The 17,268-nt window shown below is 41.2% G+C and overlaps 1 protein-coding gene across 3 annotated transcripts in view; it reads left to right on the forward strand.

Annotated features, from left to right (window-relative positions):
• The window catches only part of SDSL (serine dehydratase like), an 83,931-nt gene extending 66,876 nt beyond the window's left edge, over positions 1-17,055 (forward strand). For 2 of the 3 annotated variants that reach the window (XM_077296410.1, XM_077296401.1), the window contains exons 4-9: positions 4,525-4,564; positions 4,739-4,878; positions 9,797-9,885; positions 10,082-10,312; positions 11,278-11,402; positions 16,170-17,055. In XM_077296410.1, coding sequence (XP_077152525.1) covers positions 4,525-4,564; positions 4,739-4,878; positions 9,797-9,885; positions 10,082-10,312; positions 11,278-11,402; positions 16,170-16,363 — 819 coding nt within the window. In that variant the 3' untranslated portion in view covers positions 16,364-17,055. The remainder of the gene's footprint in view (positions 1-4,524; positions 4,565-4,738; positions 4,879-9,796; positions 9,886-10,081; positions 10,313-11,277; positions 11,403-16,169) is intronic. The other variant, XM_077296419.1, reaches the window with a different exon arrangement.
• The last annotated feature ends 213 nt before the right edge of the window (positions 17,056-17,268 follow it).

Genomic DNA, 17,268 nt, shown 5'->3' on the forward strand with positions numbered 1-17,268 from the left:
GCAGCGGACAAATGTTACAGCATAGTGGATGTGATTTCAAGAAATTCCATGTCCACTATGCCTGCATAGACGCCTGCAGCTTCCCTGCGGAGATGGACATGCGGCGCATCTTTCCAGACTGCAGCATGTCTATTTATCTTGCGGAGATGCTCAGTCTCCGCAAGATATCACCCATCCAATGTATTGGACGCAGTGATTCCGCATGGTTCAATGAACACATGCGGAATCACCTGCGTTTAAAAGCCGGCAGCGCTTTGGATGCAACAGACATATGCTGTGTTCAAAGCGCTGCCCATTACTAACCGTGGGGACCTAGCCTCACATATAGCTCACACACTTTTTTTGGCATGACTACCACAATATCGAGACAAAATTCTGATATTTTGCAAAAAACACAATGTTTTGCCACAATCAGTTTTGCAATAGTACAGTACAATTATTAGTTTTATAATAATAATAATAGAAATTTTTATAGTGCCGAAATATTCCGCAGCACTTTACATTTTAGAGGGGACTTGTATAGACAACAGAAATTACAGCATAACAATAAAAACAAAGATCAAAACAGATACCAAGAGGAATGAGGGCCCTGCTTGCAAGCTTACAATCTATGAGGAAAAGGGGAGACACAAAAGGTGGATAATCTACTATATAATTGTCTAAGGGTCACTTCCGTCTTTCTGTCTGTCCTTCTGTCTGTCACGGATATTCTTTGGTCGCGGCCTCTGTCTGCCATGGAATCTAAGTCGCTGATTGGTCGTGGCAAAACGCCCACGACCATTGCCACGACCAATCAGCGACGCGCACAGTCCGGAAGAAAATGGCCGCTCCTTACTCCCCGCACTCAGTGCCCGGCGCCCGCATACACCCCTCTGGTCACCGCTCACACAGGGTTAATGCTGGCGGTAACGGACCGCGTTATGTCGCGGGTAACGCACTCCGTTACCGCCGCTATTAACCCTGTGTGACCAAGTTTTTACTATTGACTCAGCCTATGCAGCGTCAATAGTAAAAACATCTAATGTTAAAAATAATAAAAAAAATAAAAAATCATTATATACTCACCCTCCGTCAGCCCCTCGGATCCACAACAGGCCTTTCCCGCTCGTGACGCTCCGGTAACCTTACCGCTCCATGCTGCGGTCTCGCGAGATGATGATGTAGCGGTCTCGCGAGACCGCTACGTCATCATCTTACGAGACCGCAGCGTCATCGTCTCGCGAGACCGCAGCATGGAGCGGTAAGGTTAGCAGAGCATCGCGAGCGGGAAAGGCCTGTTGTGGATCCGAGGGGCCGACGGAGGGTGAGTATATAACAATTTTTTATTTTAATTCTTTTTTTTAACAGGGATATGATGCCCACATTGCTATATACTACGTGGGCTGTGCTATATACTACGTAGGCTGGGCAATATACTACGTGGCTGGGCAATATACTACATGGTCAATATACTACGTGGCTGGGCAATATACTACGTGGCTGGGCAATATACTACGTATATATATATATAATGAAGTTTTTCTGTTAAATGCATTTTAAATATTTAAAAAAAATGTTGGTAATGTATTTTATTTTATTCATATTACATTCTTTATTAAAATAAAAATATGAAATCTTGCAATTGTCTATGTGGCCACTGGGTTTTTTAGACTTCCTGTTTCATGAAACAACACAATATACTACGTGGGCAATATACTACGTGGCTGGGCAATATACTACGTGGCTGGGCAATATACTACGTGGGCAATATACTACGTGGCTGGGCAATATACTACGTGGCTGGGCAATATACTACGTGGGCAATATACTACGTGGCTGGGCAATATACTACGAGGCTGGGCAATATACTACGTGGCTGGGCAATATACTACGTCACTGGGCAATATACTACATTGCTGGGCAATATACTACGTGGCTGGGCAATATACTACGTGGGCAATATACTACGTGGCTGGGCAATATACTACGTCACTGGGCAATATACTACGTGGCTGGGCAATATACTATGTGGCTGGGCAATATACTACGTGGGCAATATACCACGTGGCTGGGCAATATACTACGTGGCTGGGCAATATACTACGTCACTGGGCAATATACTACATTGCTGGGCAATATACTACATGGCTGGGCAATATACTACGTGGGCAATATACTACGTGGCTGGGCAATATACTACGTCACTGGGCAATATACTACGTGGCTGGGCAATATACTACGTGGCTGGGCAATATACTACGTCGCTGGGCAATATACTACGTCACTGGGCAATATACTACGTGTCTGGCCAATATACTATGTGGCTGGGCAATATACTACGTGGACATGCATATTCTAGAATACCCGATGCGTTAGAATCGGGCCACCATCTAGTAAGCTATATTTCTGTATGTTCATCAAATGACCACAGGCAAATTTTTGTGTACAAGAGGTAAACAATGAAAGTGTTTATTAAAGGGAATATTATTCTTTTATTTAAATGAAGTTTTTCTGTTAAATGCATTTTAAATATTTAAAAAAAATGTTGGTAATGTATTTTATTTTATTCATATTACATTCTTTATTAAAATAAAAATATGAAATCTTGCAATTGTCTATGTGGCCACTGGGTTTTTTAGACTTCCTGTTTCATGAAACAACACATGTAGGTTAGCAGCATTGAGCTGATTATTATTATTATTATTATTATTATTATTATTATTTATATAGCACCATTAATTCCATGGTGCTGTACATGAGAAAGAGGTTACATACAGAGTTATAGATATCGCTTACAGTAAACACATTTACAATGACAGACTGGTACAGAGGGGAGAGGACCCTGTCCTTGCGGACTTACATTCTACGGGATAATGGGGAACAGATAGGTCGGTGGTGGCTGATGCAGATCCAGAGGCATGCATAGAAATCAAGGGGCCCAGACCAGAAGTCCTAATTGGGCCCCTCCCACAAAAAAAGAAATAGTATTTGTCAGGGACACAGAAGAACATATCTCACAACCTTGCAGCCTTTACAAAATAATTTTTCTCCTATTAAAGCTATTAGTGTTCTCAGTACTTTTCATGGCCCCTATAAAATAGGATGCCAAGAAAAGTGCCCCCAAAACATAGTATGATAACCCCCAAGTGAATTCCTCCACAGTATCCTCCACACACAGTTTGCTTACCGTATAGTGCCCCCTCAAAGTATTTTACCGTCAGTGATTCCAATTTAGTGTGATGACTCCACAGTGACTCCAACACAGTTTGATGGCCCTGCCTCAAGCCTCCATACAACATGATGGCCCCCGTGTAGCCCTCTATACAGTATAACAGCCCTCCATACAATATCATGGCCCCCACATAGCCCTTCAAACAGTATAATGGCCATCATACAACTCTACGCACAGTATGAAGGCATGAGGGACCCCACCCAACCCTCCACACTGTATAATGACCTTCCATACAGTATAATGACCCATACATCCTTCCACACAGTATCATGGCCCCCACAGAACCTTCCACACAGTATGATAACCATAACACAACTCATCACGCTGTATAATAGCGCACACACAGTATAATGGCTCCCACTAGCCCTCCAAACAGTATAATGTTCCCCCACATACCCCTGAAAACTTTTTAATGACCCCCACATAGCCCTCCAAATAGGATAATATTCCCCACAATGTCCTATAAAATACCTCCCTCTCCCTTGTTTCCCTGCTGCTCTGGTCTCTGCAGCATTTGGTCTGAAACCCTGCACTGCACATGAGCACAAAGTAGTGATGTCATTGCAACCACTGCACTGAGACGTCAGAGCTCAAATGCATAGGGAGAATGATGGAGGAGGGAGCTGACGGCTCCCTGGTCCATCATTGCTGTCAACTGTATCTGCATTCAGAATGGGTGGGTGAGTCATTGGATACATAGTGGATGTGTGGTCTGCTGCTATTAGCGGTATGCCACTGCTCAAACCCTATCTTTTGTATTGAATGCAAAGGTCATTGTAAAGGGATGGTAAGCAGGGCCAGTTGTGACATCACCTATTCTGCATGGTTGATGCTGTGTTATCAGCTGTGTATGGAGGTGTTACCTGTCATTGTAACCCTGCCTCTGATAATTAGAAAACGTTTGTGATTCTATAAGGATAGGATGTATGACTCTAAAATAGCCCTAGTGGTCAGTGTGAAAAATACAAGATTACTTATTTTGTTTTATAATACAGACAGTAATATGAAAAGCATTGCCAAACTTTTGTTTAAAACGACATGTAGCACAAAAAACTAAATTATACAATAGGTCATTTGCTGATCAAATATTCTGTTTAGTTACAGCAAGAGGATATGTTGAAACTTTTTAAATACATTACATTCTCTATAAGTACTTGAGATACAATGAAATCCTGCACTATATACACCAAACATACTACAAAATGAACCAGTGTTTGGTATTATAGACAGATACATGCAGTTTATATATCATGTCCATTTATTGGACAAGGAAACATTGATGTCTCTTTTCAAAGTTTTCTTTTCTTCTGCAGTTGGCAAAGAAGGGATTTAAGAAATTTGTCTGCTCTTCAGGTACCCCAATATTAACATGTCTAAATACTTACTGTATAATAAGATTAGTAATATACCCGTGATATGTTCTACAATATTCTCCTTTTATAACCAATTTTTTTCATATTTCATGTTTCTAAACAATTGATAAATATCTGTGTTCGTTCAATACTTCTTTTATTTCTCTTCATCCAGGTGGGAATGCTGGATTAGCAGCAGCATATGCCTGCAGTAAACTAGGGATGCCAGCCACTATTATTGTGCCAGAGTGCACCCCTAAAAAAATCGTACATAAACTGAAAGAGCTGAATGCAGAAGTGGTGGTAACTGGAAAGGTGAGAAAACGAGTGGAAATATGGAAATATCTAGTAACGGAATTATGGGAATTAAGGTCCAACATGTTTAGAGGCTGCAACCTAATGTTGTGTGTTGGTGCCTGTTGTTTTCCATGGACATTAATGAACTGTTCGGCGTGCGGTCGCCCACGGTAACTGGACAAAGAGGTCCGGTGTGTTTAGTAACTACGAGTTAAAGCCGCATACTATGAAGTGCTGTGGAGTATGTTTTAAGCCTGTGATATATAACATGTCCTCAAGTGGTTTATGAGTGGAAAATAAACCAAAAAGACTCGTCATGTGAAAAAGCGTGCCCATGTGCCTTAATCCCATTGCTAAGCGAGTATTCCCCAACCGGTTAGTGATCGCGGCATCACACATCATAACGCCAAACGAAAAGTGGAATAACACGCAATCAAAAAGACAGATATAAAAAAAATGGCACAGCTGAAAACATCATTTTGTCCTGCAAAAAACAGACTGTCATACAGCTCCTTCAGTGGAAAAATAAAAAAGTTATAGCTCTCGCAATAAAACGATGCAAAAACAATTATTTTTTCTATAAAATAGCTTTTATTGTATAAAAGCGCCAAAACATAAAAAAACTATATAAATGAGGTATCGCTGTAATCGTACTGACCCAAAGAATAAAACTGCTTTATCAATTTTACCACACGTGGAACGGCATAAACCCCCCCCCCCCCCAAAAGAAATTCCTGAATTGCTCCTTTCTGTTTGTTCTGCCTCACAAAAATCGGAATAGAAAGCGATCAAAAAATGTCATGTGCCCGGGAATGGTACCAATAAACGTTAACAAGCCATCACATGACTTTGTGGGCCAAAATATGGAAAAATTACACTGGTCAACAGCATTTTTGGTGCCAAAGATATTTCATCGAATTTAGGGTATTTTTGGGGTGCTGATTCTGAATATGTCATCAGTTTTGCCAGATTGGCTCAAGTTTTTGAGATTTTTGGTATCTTATTTATAGCACTTGTTGGTAAATGGGACGCATCATCTCATTAATTTCTTTGGATTAGTACTTGAACTGAGCAGTTCTCAATATAGTTTTGTTTTAATTAGTGTTCTAAAAGTTTGTTCATAGCTTGATTTTTGCACTAACTTTATGTTGTTGTCTGTTTTCCAGTGAAAAGCATGAACTCATCAAGAAGAAGTTGTCTTAACGATCCAGACTCATTCTGTTACATTTGTGGTGAATACACACTGCCAAAACATAGAAGAAACATAACAGACTTCGTAAAAAAAAGTGTATTTTGCCTATTTTGGGGTTATGCTTGGGGACCAAGACAAGTTTTGGGCACCACACATAGTGTGCAAAGCATGTATCGAATTATTACGAAAATGGAGCAAAGGACAAAGAAAAAGCTTCAAATTTGGTGTTCCAATGGTGTGGAGAGAGCCAAAAAATCATCATGATGACTGTTATTTATGGTAAACACAGGTACAGGCACATCTTCACAATGAGGGACAGGCCTTCTTGCAGATTCCATGTTACTCCCATTTTCGTTTCTTATGCTTATTGAATCCTTGCACTTGCACTGCACAGAAATAACAGTCATCATGATGATTTTTTGGCTCTCTCCACACCATTGGAACACCAAATTTGAAGCTTTTTCTTTGTCCTTTGCTCCATTTTCGTAATAATTCGATACATGCTTTGCACACTATGTGTGGTGCCCAAAACTTGTCTTGGTCCCCAAGCATAACCCCAAAATAGGCAAAATACACTTTTTTTTACGAAGTCTGTTATGTTTCTTCTATGTTTTGGCAGTGTGTATTCACCACAAATGTAACAGAATGAGTCTGGATCGTTAAGACAACTTCTTCTTGATGAGTTCATGCTTTTCACTGGAAAACAGACACCAACATAAAGTTAGTGCAAAAATCAAGCTATGAACAAACTTTTAGAACACTAATTAACACAAAACTATATTGAGAACTGCTCAGTTAAAGTACTAATCCAAAGAAATTAATGAGATGATGCGTCGCATTTACCAACAAGTGCTATAAATAAGATACCAAAAATCTCAAAAACTTGAGCCAATCTGGCAAAACTGATAGCATATTCAGAATCAGCACCCCAAAAATACCCCAAATTCATTAAAATATTTTGGACCCCAGAAAAAAATTTTTTTTTTGTTGACCTGTGTTATAGTTCTCAAAATGTGATGATGCAAAAACTATTTTTTGCAATAAAAAGCGTCTATTAGTGTGTGACAGCAGCCAAACATAAAAATTCGATATAAATGTGGTATCGCTGTAATCGCACCAATCCGAAGAGTAAAGTCATCTAATCACTTATACCACAAGAGGAGTGGCGTAAAAAATAAAACCAATTCTTCAACAACTGTTCATTTTTTCATTCTGCCTCCCAAAGATTGCAGTAAGGCTCAGCGCACATTTATCCTGCATCTGTGTGTTGAGCCCTTACACTGGGGTTTCCGTGTAAATCTCTGAAATACGTGATTCAGACAGAACCTCTGGCAGAAGATTCCCTATAATGAGACAGATGGAGGAACTGTGGACGCCGTCTGGGATGTGATCAGCGTTATCCATCTTTTTAGGTGTGCATAAAAGTGCCATCGGTCACAGTTTTATGCACTTCTGAAAAGAAGGACAACGCTAAACAGAGGCCAGACGGAGTCCAGAGTAATTCTGCTGTCTCATTATAGTGAATAGATCCCTCAGGGGTTTCATCTGGATCACGTCACTCAGAGATTTAGATGGAAACTCCAACGTAAGTGGTCAGCGTAGAGCGCCGGATAAATGTGAGCCCAAATGTTTTGTAAAATGTTCCCAATAAAAGCTTCATCTCAATCCACAAAAAGTTCTCACTCAGGTCTGTCATCTGTTAACGGAAATATAGGGGGCATCCACGTTACTGGTAGTACAAAGGCTCTGGAAAAGCGAAATGGCTCCTCACCCGCCAAAAGAAATTCAGCAAATTCTGCGCTCCCAAATCCAAATGTTCCCCTCCCTTTTGAGCGCCACAGTGTACCTAAACCGCATATTGTGTCTACGTTTGGGATTTCTGAAGCGATGAGAGCCCGTTTAACTTACGGGTGCATGCCTTCAGAAGCACAAGCTGGGCATAACGTACTGGTCACTACAGCAGCAGTTTGCAATTTTCACTTGCCAACATTCATTGCTGCTTGTTTCTGGAAAATACCCATGGAGTAAAAATCAGCACTACACCTGTAGATAAATTTCCAAAGGGGTATAATTTCCAAAATGGGGTCACTTGAGGGGGGATTCTGCTCTTCTAGCAATTAGGGGCTCTGTATGTGGAGTCCGCAAACTCTTCTAGGAAAATCTGTGTTCCAAGAGGCAAATAGCGCTCCGTTCCTCCCGAGTCTCTCCGTATGGCTAAGTAGTGCGGTACAGCTACATATGGGTTATTGCCATGTTAAGTAGAAATTGTGGGACAAATTTTGGTGCCATTTTTACCCACTTCTTGTGTGAAAATGTAAAATTTGGGGCTAAAACTAAATTTTGTTGGTAGAAATGTACGGTAGTTATTTTTTCTTCACTGCTCAATGGTATAAAATTCTGTGACACACCTGTGGTGTTAATATGATCACTGCACCTCTAGATAAATTCATTGAGAGTTGTAGTTTGTAAAATGGGGTCACTTATAGTGTGTGTGTGTGTGTGTGTGGGGGGGTTCTGCTGTTCCGGCACCTCATGGGCTCTCCTAGAGGGTCATGGCACCTGCAAACCATAACAGTAAAATCTGGCGCTCCTTGCCTTCTGAACTTTGTGAAAAATATTTCACTATTACATGTAGGGTATTGGTGCACTCAGGAAAAAATTGACCTCAGTTTGTTGTAAAAAAAATCCTATTAGCCCTTAGAAAAAATAAAAACTTGGGGCTAAAACAACATTTTTGTGAGGAAAATGTGATTTTTATTATTTTCATGGCTCAACGTTATAAACTTCTGTGCAGCACCTGGGGGTTCAAGGTGCTTACCGTGCATCTAAATGCATTCCTTGAGGGGTCTATTTTCCAATATGGGGTCACTTGTGTGGGTTTTCCACTGTATAGGCACATCAGGGGCTCTCCAAATAGGACATGACGTACGCTAATGATTCCAGTAAATTTTACATTCAAAAAGTCAAATGTTGCTGCTTCCCTTCCGAGCCCTGCCATGCGCCCAAACAGTAGTTTTCTCCCACATATGGGGTATCAGCATACTCAGGAGAAATTGCACAACAAATTGTATGGTGCAATTTATCCTGTTATGAAAATGCAACATTTTGTAGTAAAAACATTTGTGGGGAAAGTTTGATTTTTTTTTAAATTTTTACAGCTCAATGATATAAACTTCTATGAAGCACCTGAGGGTTTCATGTGCTCACCACACATCTAGATCAGTTCCCTGAGGGGTCTAGTTTCCAAAATTGTGTCAATTGTGTGGGATTTTCACTGTTTAGGCACATCAGAGGCTCTCTAAACGCGACATGTCGTTTGCCAACTGTTGTAGCAAATTTTTTATTTAAAAAGTCAAATGGCGCTCCTCCCCTTCCAAGCCATGTGGTGCGCCCAAACAGTGGTTTTCTCAATCATATGGGGTATCGGTGTACTCAGGAGAAAATGCACAACAAATTTTGGGGTCCATTTGTTCCTGTTATCGTTGTCAAAATAAAAAAATTGGAGAAAAAATGTAAATGTTCATTTTTTTTGCATATTCCAAATATTCCTGAGAAGCACCTGAAGGGTTAATAAACTTCTTGAATGTGGTTTTGAGCACCTTGAGGGGTGCAGTTTTTAGAATGGTGTCATTTTTAGGTATCTTCTATCATATAGACCCCTCAAAGTGACTTCAAATGTGATGTGGTCCCTAAAAAAATCAATAAAAATAATTTGGACATATTGTATGTGTGATTCTCCAACAGGTTTGGGATGATGCTGATGCATACGCCCATCGCTTGACTGAGGCACCAGGCTCTGTATATATCTCCCCATTCAATCACCCTCTGGTATGGTGAGTACACTTGAAATGGAGCAGTCCAATATTCTCCGACTCTCAGCAGTAACTCCATAGACATTATATTGGTATTATATCCTAGAAGAAGACATTCTCTAGGCTGCCATCGTCTTGCTTTAAGCTGCCTAGAAAGAAAAAAGGCTCCAAAACAAATAATTTAACATTTTTAGTTTTGTTTTCTACTTTCTTCCAGGGAAGGTCACTCCAGTCTTATTTTGGAACTAAAGTCTTCTCTTGGCAATCAAAAACCAGGAGCTCTTGTGGTTGCAGTTGGAGGTGGAGGCCTTTTGGCTGGGTTGGTTGAAGGAATTGTCAAGGTGGGCTGGTCTGATGTGCCCATTATTGCCATGGAAACAGTGGGTGCTCATTGCCTAAATGCAGCCCTTCAGGCGGGGAGACCAGTGTCATTACCTGACATTACAAGGTGGGATATTATTAGGGATAGAAAGCAGAGATCTGGAAAATTGTAAGGTAACGGAATATTGATATAACACATCTCCCAAGAAATGACCAACTCCGTTTTAATAGGTAAATTGCATTTATTTTTCTGTATTTACGGTAATTTATTTTGGATAGATGGAAAATCCAGCAGCCAATTATTTTATACTTGTTGCATTTTACCCAGCCATATATTTGTTGGGTAATAACTAGAAGAAATTTGGGAAAACACTTTTTCTACCAAGTAATTCACAGTTGGAGAAATAAAAAAGAGGAAAATGAATAAAAACAGAGCCTTAAAAAAGAGGAAGATGAGTGTGAACTGAGCCTTAAGGATAGATGAGGAAGGAAGGTGACCAGGGCCTTTATGTACTATAATCCAGAAGGGGTCATGGCAAAGATTTTTTTTCACAAAACTTCTGTTTTATTGATTGCTATATTTAGAGAAGCGTGTAGTCATCATTTTTTCCAGATAAGGTGTAATATATAAAACGCAAGACAAAAGAATAATAACAGTCAATGGGGCATGTACCAGAAATGGATTCTTACTGATGGGTACACTCTGGTGATACAAGAAAATAATTGTGATTTGTAGTATTTTAGTTTAATTCTCATTCCACTGACCAAATGGACACTAAGCATAGAATAGCAAACTCACCTGTCTGTCATTGAGAAGAAAAGTATCTGTAATTACAGCCCCTCTTCAAGCTGCAATTTACTAGGGTTATTAAGACCCAGTTTGTTCCTGACAGCTCCTTGCTAGCAACCAGATTGGACTGTCCAATTAACTGTGACAATCTGACACTTCTGAAGTGAGAACTGTCCCTTTATCCCAGACACTCACACATGACTAGGTTGGAGGCAGTCAGCTGCGCTCCCTTGTCCATAGGTTTGTGTAGTGGTCTCTATTATTTTCCTTGTAATAATGTTTAACATGCCTGTCTCTTACAGCATTGCAAAGTGTCTAGGTGCGAAAACAGTATGTGACAGAGCACTGGAGTGTGCAAAAAAATACAAAGTCATCTCAGTGACTGTGGATGATAAAGATGCCTTGGCGGCAGTGGAGATGTTCTTAGGTAGGTGGAAACAGCTTGTCCTCTCTGTTTCAAAGCCCCCATACACATAGACTAAAGACAGCCGAAGCCACTGATATCAGCTGACTATCTAATGTATGATGGCCTCCAACATCCCCCGAAGTCCAACAGCTGATCCTATTATTCTTTGGAGATAAATCACTGCCAGAGGAGTCTGGCAGTGGTCTTTTACATTGCGGCTTTAAGTCTCCTCATCTCGGCATGCTTAGCATATCAATCTCCGCATGGAGAAATTATACTTCTTGGATATCGGTCAGACACCTCTCAGACAGCCAAACCAGATCTCCACTTTGCACTGACGAGGGGCAGTACCCTGAAACACAGTGTCTGCAAACTGAGATTCTGGTTTGGCTAATATCCTTAGTCATGTGACAAGGCTCGTTAAAGTGTCAACATTGACTTGTAGGATTGCTACTTCCATTAGGTGGCATGAGAGTTCTAGTTCTCTTCCTCTCTGAAGAGACAATTTGCATAATTAGCATATTTCCCAGAGGAGAATTGCAGCTTTAAGTCTCCTCATCTCGGCATGCTTAGCATGTCAATGTCCACAAGGAGAAATGATACTTCTTAGATAACAGAGAACCCTTGAAAGCTTAACTGAGTTGTATGTCCCTGTGTATGTGTAATTTGTGCAAAATAGCTGTCGGCCAAATGATCGTTCAGCTGTCAGCTATAAAATATACTGTGTATGGGGCCTTTAACACTCTATATTCAATATATAGACTCTGGTGCTTAAGGACAACCTATGCACCTCTGCCTCATGAGAAAACACCAGTCCTTCAAGTCACGCATGATTAACAGAAGCCCTGGACCTTCAAGCAACACAATAGGGGCAGAATGGAGCATATAGTACTAAGATTGGTGATACATGGAATAAATATTAAGTATTTTTAGGAAGCCCCTGTAGCTATGTCTATGCTATGTTCTCCCTAAACCCAATTGCATTTTTTTCCCCTATGCATCACTAGGTTCACATTGGTAGCAGTATCCAAAACATGGCTTTTTTTGTTGTATTGCATTGTGTTGACCAGTGGTTTCCTACTATGGATAATAGAGCGGCGTCCTTAACAAGGAAATGTAACATCTGTCAGATGTTGTTGTCATGGTGTCAATGCTGCCATCATGTCAACATAGACCAGGGGCATGGGGGCAGCAGTGAAGAGGCAACGCTGGAGCGGCAGGGGGTAAGCAAAGGTAATTTTTTGTTATTTCTAAAATGTGCATGTTTGTGAGTTTAGAAAAAAAATTCTGTAAAAGCCCTTTAATAGGTCATAGGGGTAATTGTTATCTTCTTGAGACCCGCTTTATTGCACTTGTTTTTGCACTTGTGTTTGTGCAACACCCGCTAGGGCCGTGGGGTACTCGGAACCGGGTCGGATGGTTCAGGGGTGGTCACGGCAGCAGTGACCCGGTCCGTGGCCCTGCACGCGCCATAAAAGGGATGAGGGAATGTTTGTAGGGAATTGTTTGTGATGCAACCTTTGATATTAGGCTATAGATGGCCGACGCTGCTTAAAGGGACCGCTGGGGCCGATGGTGATGCGGCTAGGATGGTCCTGCTCCCCACAGGTGGAGTGGCGCCCCAGGGCAACCAGAACAGTCTATCAGGGGTTGTGGAAGTTGGGGTGCAGGAATGATTGGAGGACACAGGGACTGTAGTTTCTTTACCTTTAATTGTAGGTTCAGTCCGGAGCACAGGAACAGGTGGTATTGGAAATCTGAGCAACCTGGAAGCAGTTCAGAATCCCCTAGCCAGGTGGGGTTGGAAGCCTCCCTACTGCACTTTTTTTAGGTTCTTGATGCCTTAAGTTCTCTTTAAGTCCCTCTCTCAGTCTATCCTTTTGGTGGAACACTACCCAAATGGCAGGCAGCTCAAGCCTTTTCCTGATGTCACTCCCTCGTGGTGACTCCGGGCTCTCTAGTATGCTGCTGTGCATTTGGGCATCAGATGTGGCCAGGAGACCTGCAATCTCCTGTTCTCTGGATTCCGTTGTGGGGCATGCAGTTCCCACACAACCATGGACTACGGTGTCCGGTCTGTTGCGCTCAGTCCTGGGGTGAGCTCAATCACAGCTCCTATGCCCAGCTTTTCCTCACTTGCTTCCTCTTCCTTCACTGTCTCTGACTAACTGACTAACCCCACCTCCAGACCAGAACTTATCAGAGAAGCTCCCCTGTAACTGGGTTTAGAGCTCCCTCTTCTGGTCTGGAGTCAGGAAAGTGTTGCATGCTAGTGTTACCTGTTAAGGGGATCCCTTCTTGCTTCCAGGCATGGCATTACCCCCTGTGAGGGAGGCATTGCCACTGTGGCATCTGGACTCCTGGGGTGCCACATTTGTATGGTAAGACATTGCTAAAAATATGAGGTTGAGTCAAAAATATTCTGCTCTCCGTATATATTAAAACTTCTTTCGGCTGCACTTTCTATATGAGGTCGCCGTCTTCCCAGTATCTGCTGTGCAGGTTTGAACATGTTATGTCCATTCATTTGTGACTTTGGGGTGAGAAATAATGTTTGCCACACTTATAATTTGCTCATCACTCCAACACAGGGGTATCCTGGCTTGTTCTAAGCTCCTATATTTATTTGAGATAGCTTGGTTCTAGCCAGAGTTACTGCAGGGCCTCTTTCGAGTGAATCTCCTTGTGTGTATCAATGGATAAAGAAGTTCAAGGAAAGTTGCAAAAGTGTGAGCCCTGATTAAGGAGCTGGATGCCAGTCCAAAACTGATGACAGTGTTGAGCGTGCATGTGTACTGATTCTATTGGAAAGTCGAGTGACAGTGGATTATATCTACTGAAAAAAAGCCCCAAGAGGATGAAAATTAACATTTGATGAAGAGGTGAAGGCAGTGGTGAATTTGTGGCTCTGTTTTCAGCATAAATTATTTTTCAATGAGGGAATATGAAAGCTTGTTGATGATAGACAAACTGCATTGAAAAGCAGGGAAATTATGTTAAATTATGTATTTGTCTTTTTTTTAAACTACGGTAATAGAAATAAATTTCACAGAGGAGTGCAAGCAATTTTTGACTCATCCTCGTATATAAATCAAAGCATTTGTCGTACCAAAAGGACTTCTCCTTCTGCCTTTAACCTCTGGCATGTCATTTGTCATCTTCATATTAGTCTCACTTCACCTTTAAACTAAGTAATCATTTTAATTTCTGCTTCTTCAAAACTATTTATCTGCATTCCCATCCTATTTCCTCATTAAAATTAAACAAGTGTCAAACAACAGTCGATCTAATAACTATTAATGGGGTTGTCCAAGTTGGCATGAAAGTCTTCAGTAACTCTATGTGACTGCAGACTTGTGAATCCTCACATCGCGGATAGTGTATGCATTCAAGATTTTGTGGTGCAGGCAGTGAGACTGGGCGGTCATGTGACTGCAAGTATATGATATGCATACTTTTGGCCACATTCCAACTAGACTTTCACAGACTCTCCAGCACTTTTTTGCGCTGTTCGTTAAAAATATTTGAGGAGTCCATTATATTTTTGAGGCAGAAGAAACTTATACAGATTATAATGACTGTAATTATCATAATTTTACAGTGAATGCAGCTGATGTCTTCTTACCAGAATGATGGATTGTAGACATGTATCTCTTATAATCATAATGATTTATTATGGTTTTCCAATGTGTCCATAAAAAATATGGTCCGCTTGTTATTTTTTGATGAGCTGTCCCAAAAAAATAAAAGGTTGGGCCTCACTCAACACACTTAGATTGAGTGAGGCCACACACGATTAGTTGGATTGTGGCAGCGAGTATGCATATAACATACTTGCTGTCACATGACCACTGGTGTCAGCATTGGAGAATCCTGACAGCATGCACTGTGTGGATTCACAAGAGAGACTGCAGATTTTTGTGCCAAACCTGGACAATACCTTTCAGACCATGTTCATATGTTCAGTATTTGGTTAGTATTTTACCTCAGTATTTGTAAGCCAAAGCCAGGAGTGGAAAAATCTGAGGAAAAGTATATTAGAAACCCATCACCACTTCTGTATTTATCACCCACTCCTGGTTTTGTCTTACAAATACTGAGGTAAAATACTGATCAAATACTGAACGTGCGAATGCCGCCTAAATCATGTGTTGTCTTTTCTCATATATTTAAGGCTATGTGCCCACGATTAGGAAATAGCAGCGTTTTGGACGCAGCAGATAATTAACATGCTGCAGCTCGAAAACCCACAGCGTGGGTGAGTTTCAGCAGCTTTAAATAGAAGCACAGTGGACATGGGATTTCTATAAATCTCATCCAACTTTTTCCACGTTTTGGAGGCAGCACAGGTGAGCGGTGTCCAAAACACTGCTCTTCCTGATCGTGGGCATGTACCCTTAGGCACCATCCAGATGTCCGTCAGTCACATACTGTATGTGTTCTATCCGTGTATTTTACAGATAGAACATTTACCCATCACAGTCTATGGGGCTATTCACCTGTCTGTGATTTTCTCTTTTTTTCCAGTTGGTTTGCAAAAAACAGTGAGACATGTTTGTTTTTGATCCAAATCACGGAAAACAATTCCCCATACAAGTCTATGGGTTTATGAAAATCACATACAGCTCACCAATATGATGAATATTTGGTGAATAATTTGTGATGACAAGATATTACTTACTTTGCATTTGCTTTTGTTCCCTCATTTATGTTATTATCACTCATTGTGTAACATTTTCTCTTTTTGGGGTTCTTCTTTCCTCACTCCCCCCTCTCTATCTCTTACAGAGGATGAGCTGATGTTGGTGGAAGCTGCCTGTGGAGCTGCACTTGCTGCAGTTTATTCGGGACACATCCAGCGCTTGCAAAAGGAGGGCAAGTTGGAACAGTTGGCGGGGCCACTGATAATGATCGTTTGTGGTGGAAGTTCAATAAGTCTGTCTGAACTCCAGAACTTCAAGTCCCAACTAGGAATGGTTTAATTGCCTGAATAAAGAAAATTGTGTAAATGAGTAAGACTTGTAGTGCTTCAGCTGAGAATTCATGGTCTTTCCACTGGAGGGAGTCTGGAGACCAACAATTATCTTCTACAATGATGAGAACGGAATGTTTGCAAGATTTCTATTAACCTTTGACTTCAGTTCTAGCTATTGATCAATACAACACTCTCGCATTTTCTCTATACCTTCTGGTCTTTCCATTTTTCTCCTCCCTGACTTGCCAGTTTTCTAGCCCTTTGCTTCTGTCTACCCTCGCCACTGCTGATGAATTTCCTACTAGCATGAGTCCTCACAGATTCTCTTTAGGATCAGAGCTCTATAAATCATAACTCTCCAGCCAATATCTTATGTAAAAAGGCACCTCGGGGCTGGGAAATCCTATTACCAGAAGCACCATTAATTATTGCAAGTCAGCTTTCCCTCCAGCTGTAATATGTTATCTGCAGCCCTTTTAGCCCAGACAGCGGCCTTCCCCACGAAATCGCTGGAGGGGATGCAGAGAATGTTTGGAAAATAAAATAAATAAATATACAAATAAAATAATCAATGTTTTAGCCACCAATATGCAGTTGGTATCTATCTATCTATCTATCTATCTATCTATCTATCTATCTATCTATCTATCTATCTCATATCTATCTATCTATCTAAACAAGAAAAGATAAGAGCAGCACAAAAACTACAATAAGGGTGCAAAGCCCCCAGGCATGTACCAAACCTTATACAGGGATTCAAAAATGGAGACAACACGGGGCGCATGCGCGGGCTTTGATGGGGCTGGACGTGCTCTGCTAAGCTCCGCAGCCCGACGTCCACATATACCCTCTCTAAGCACCGGAACCGGAGATATTTTATAGCGATCGAGACCCCCTTGTACCGGAGACTCC

The sequence above is a fragment of the Ranitomeya variabilis genome, chromosome 1, assembly GCF_051348905.1.
Source record: "Ranitomeya variabilis isolate aRanVar5 chromosome 1, aRanVar5.hap1, whole genome shotgun sequence".
In the NCBI taxonomy this organism is placed as follows: Eukaryota; Metazoa; Chordata; class Amphibia; order Anura; family Dendrobatidae; genus Ranitomeya; species Ranitomeya variabilis.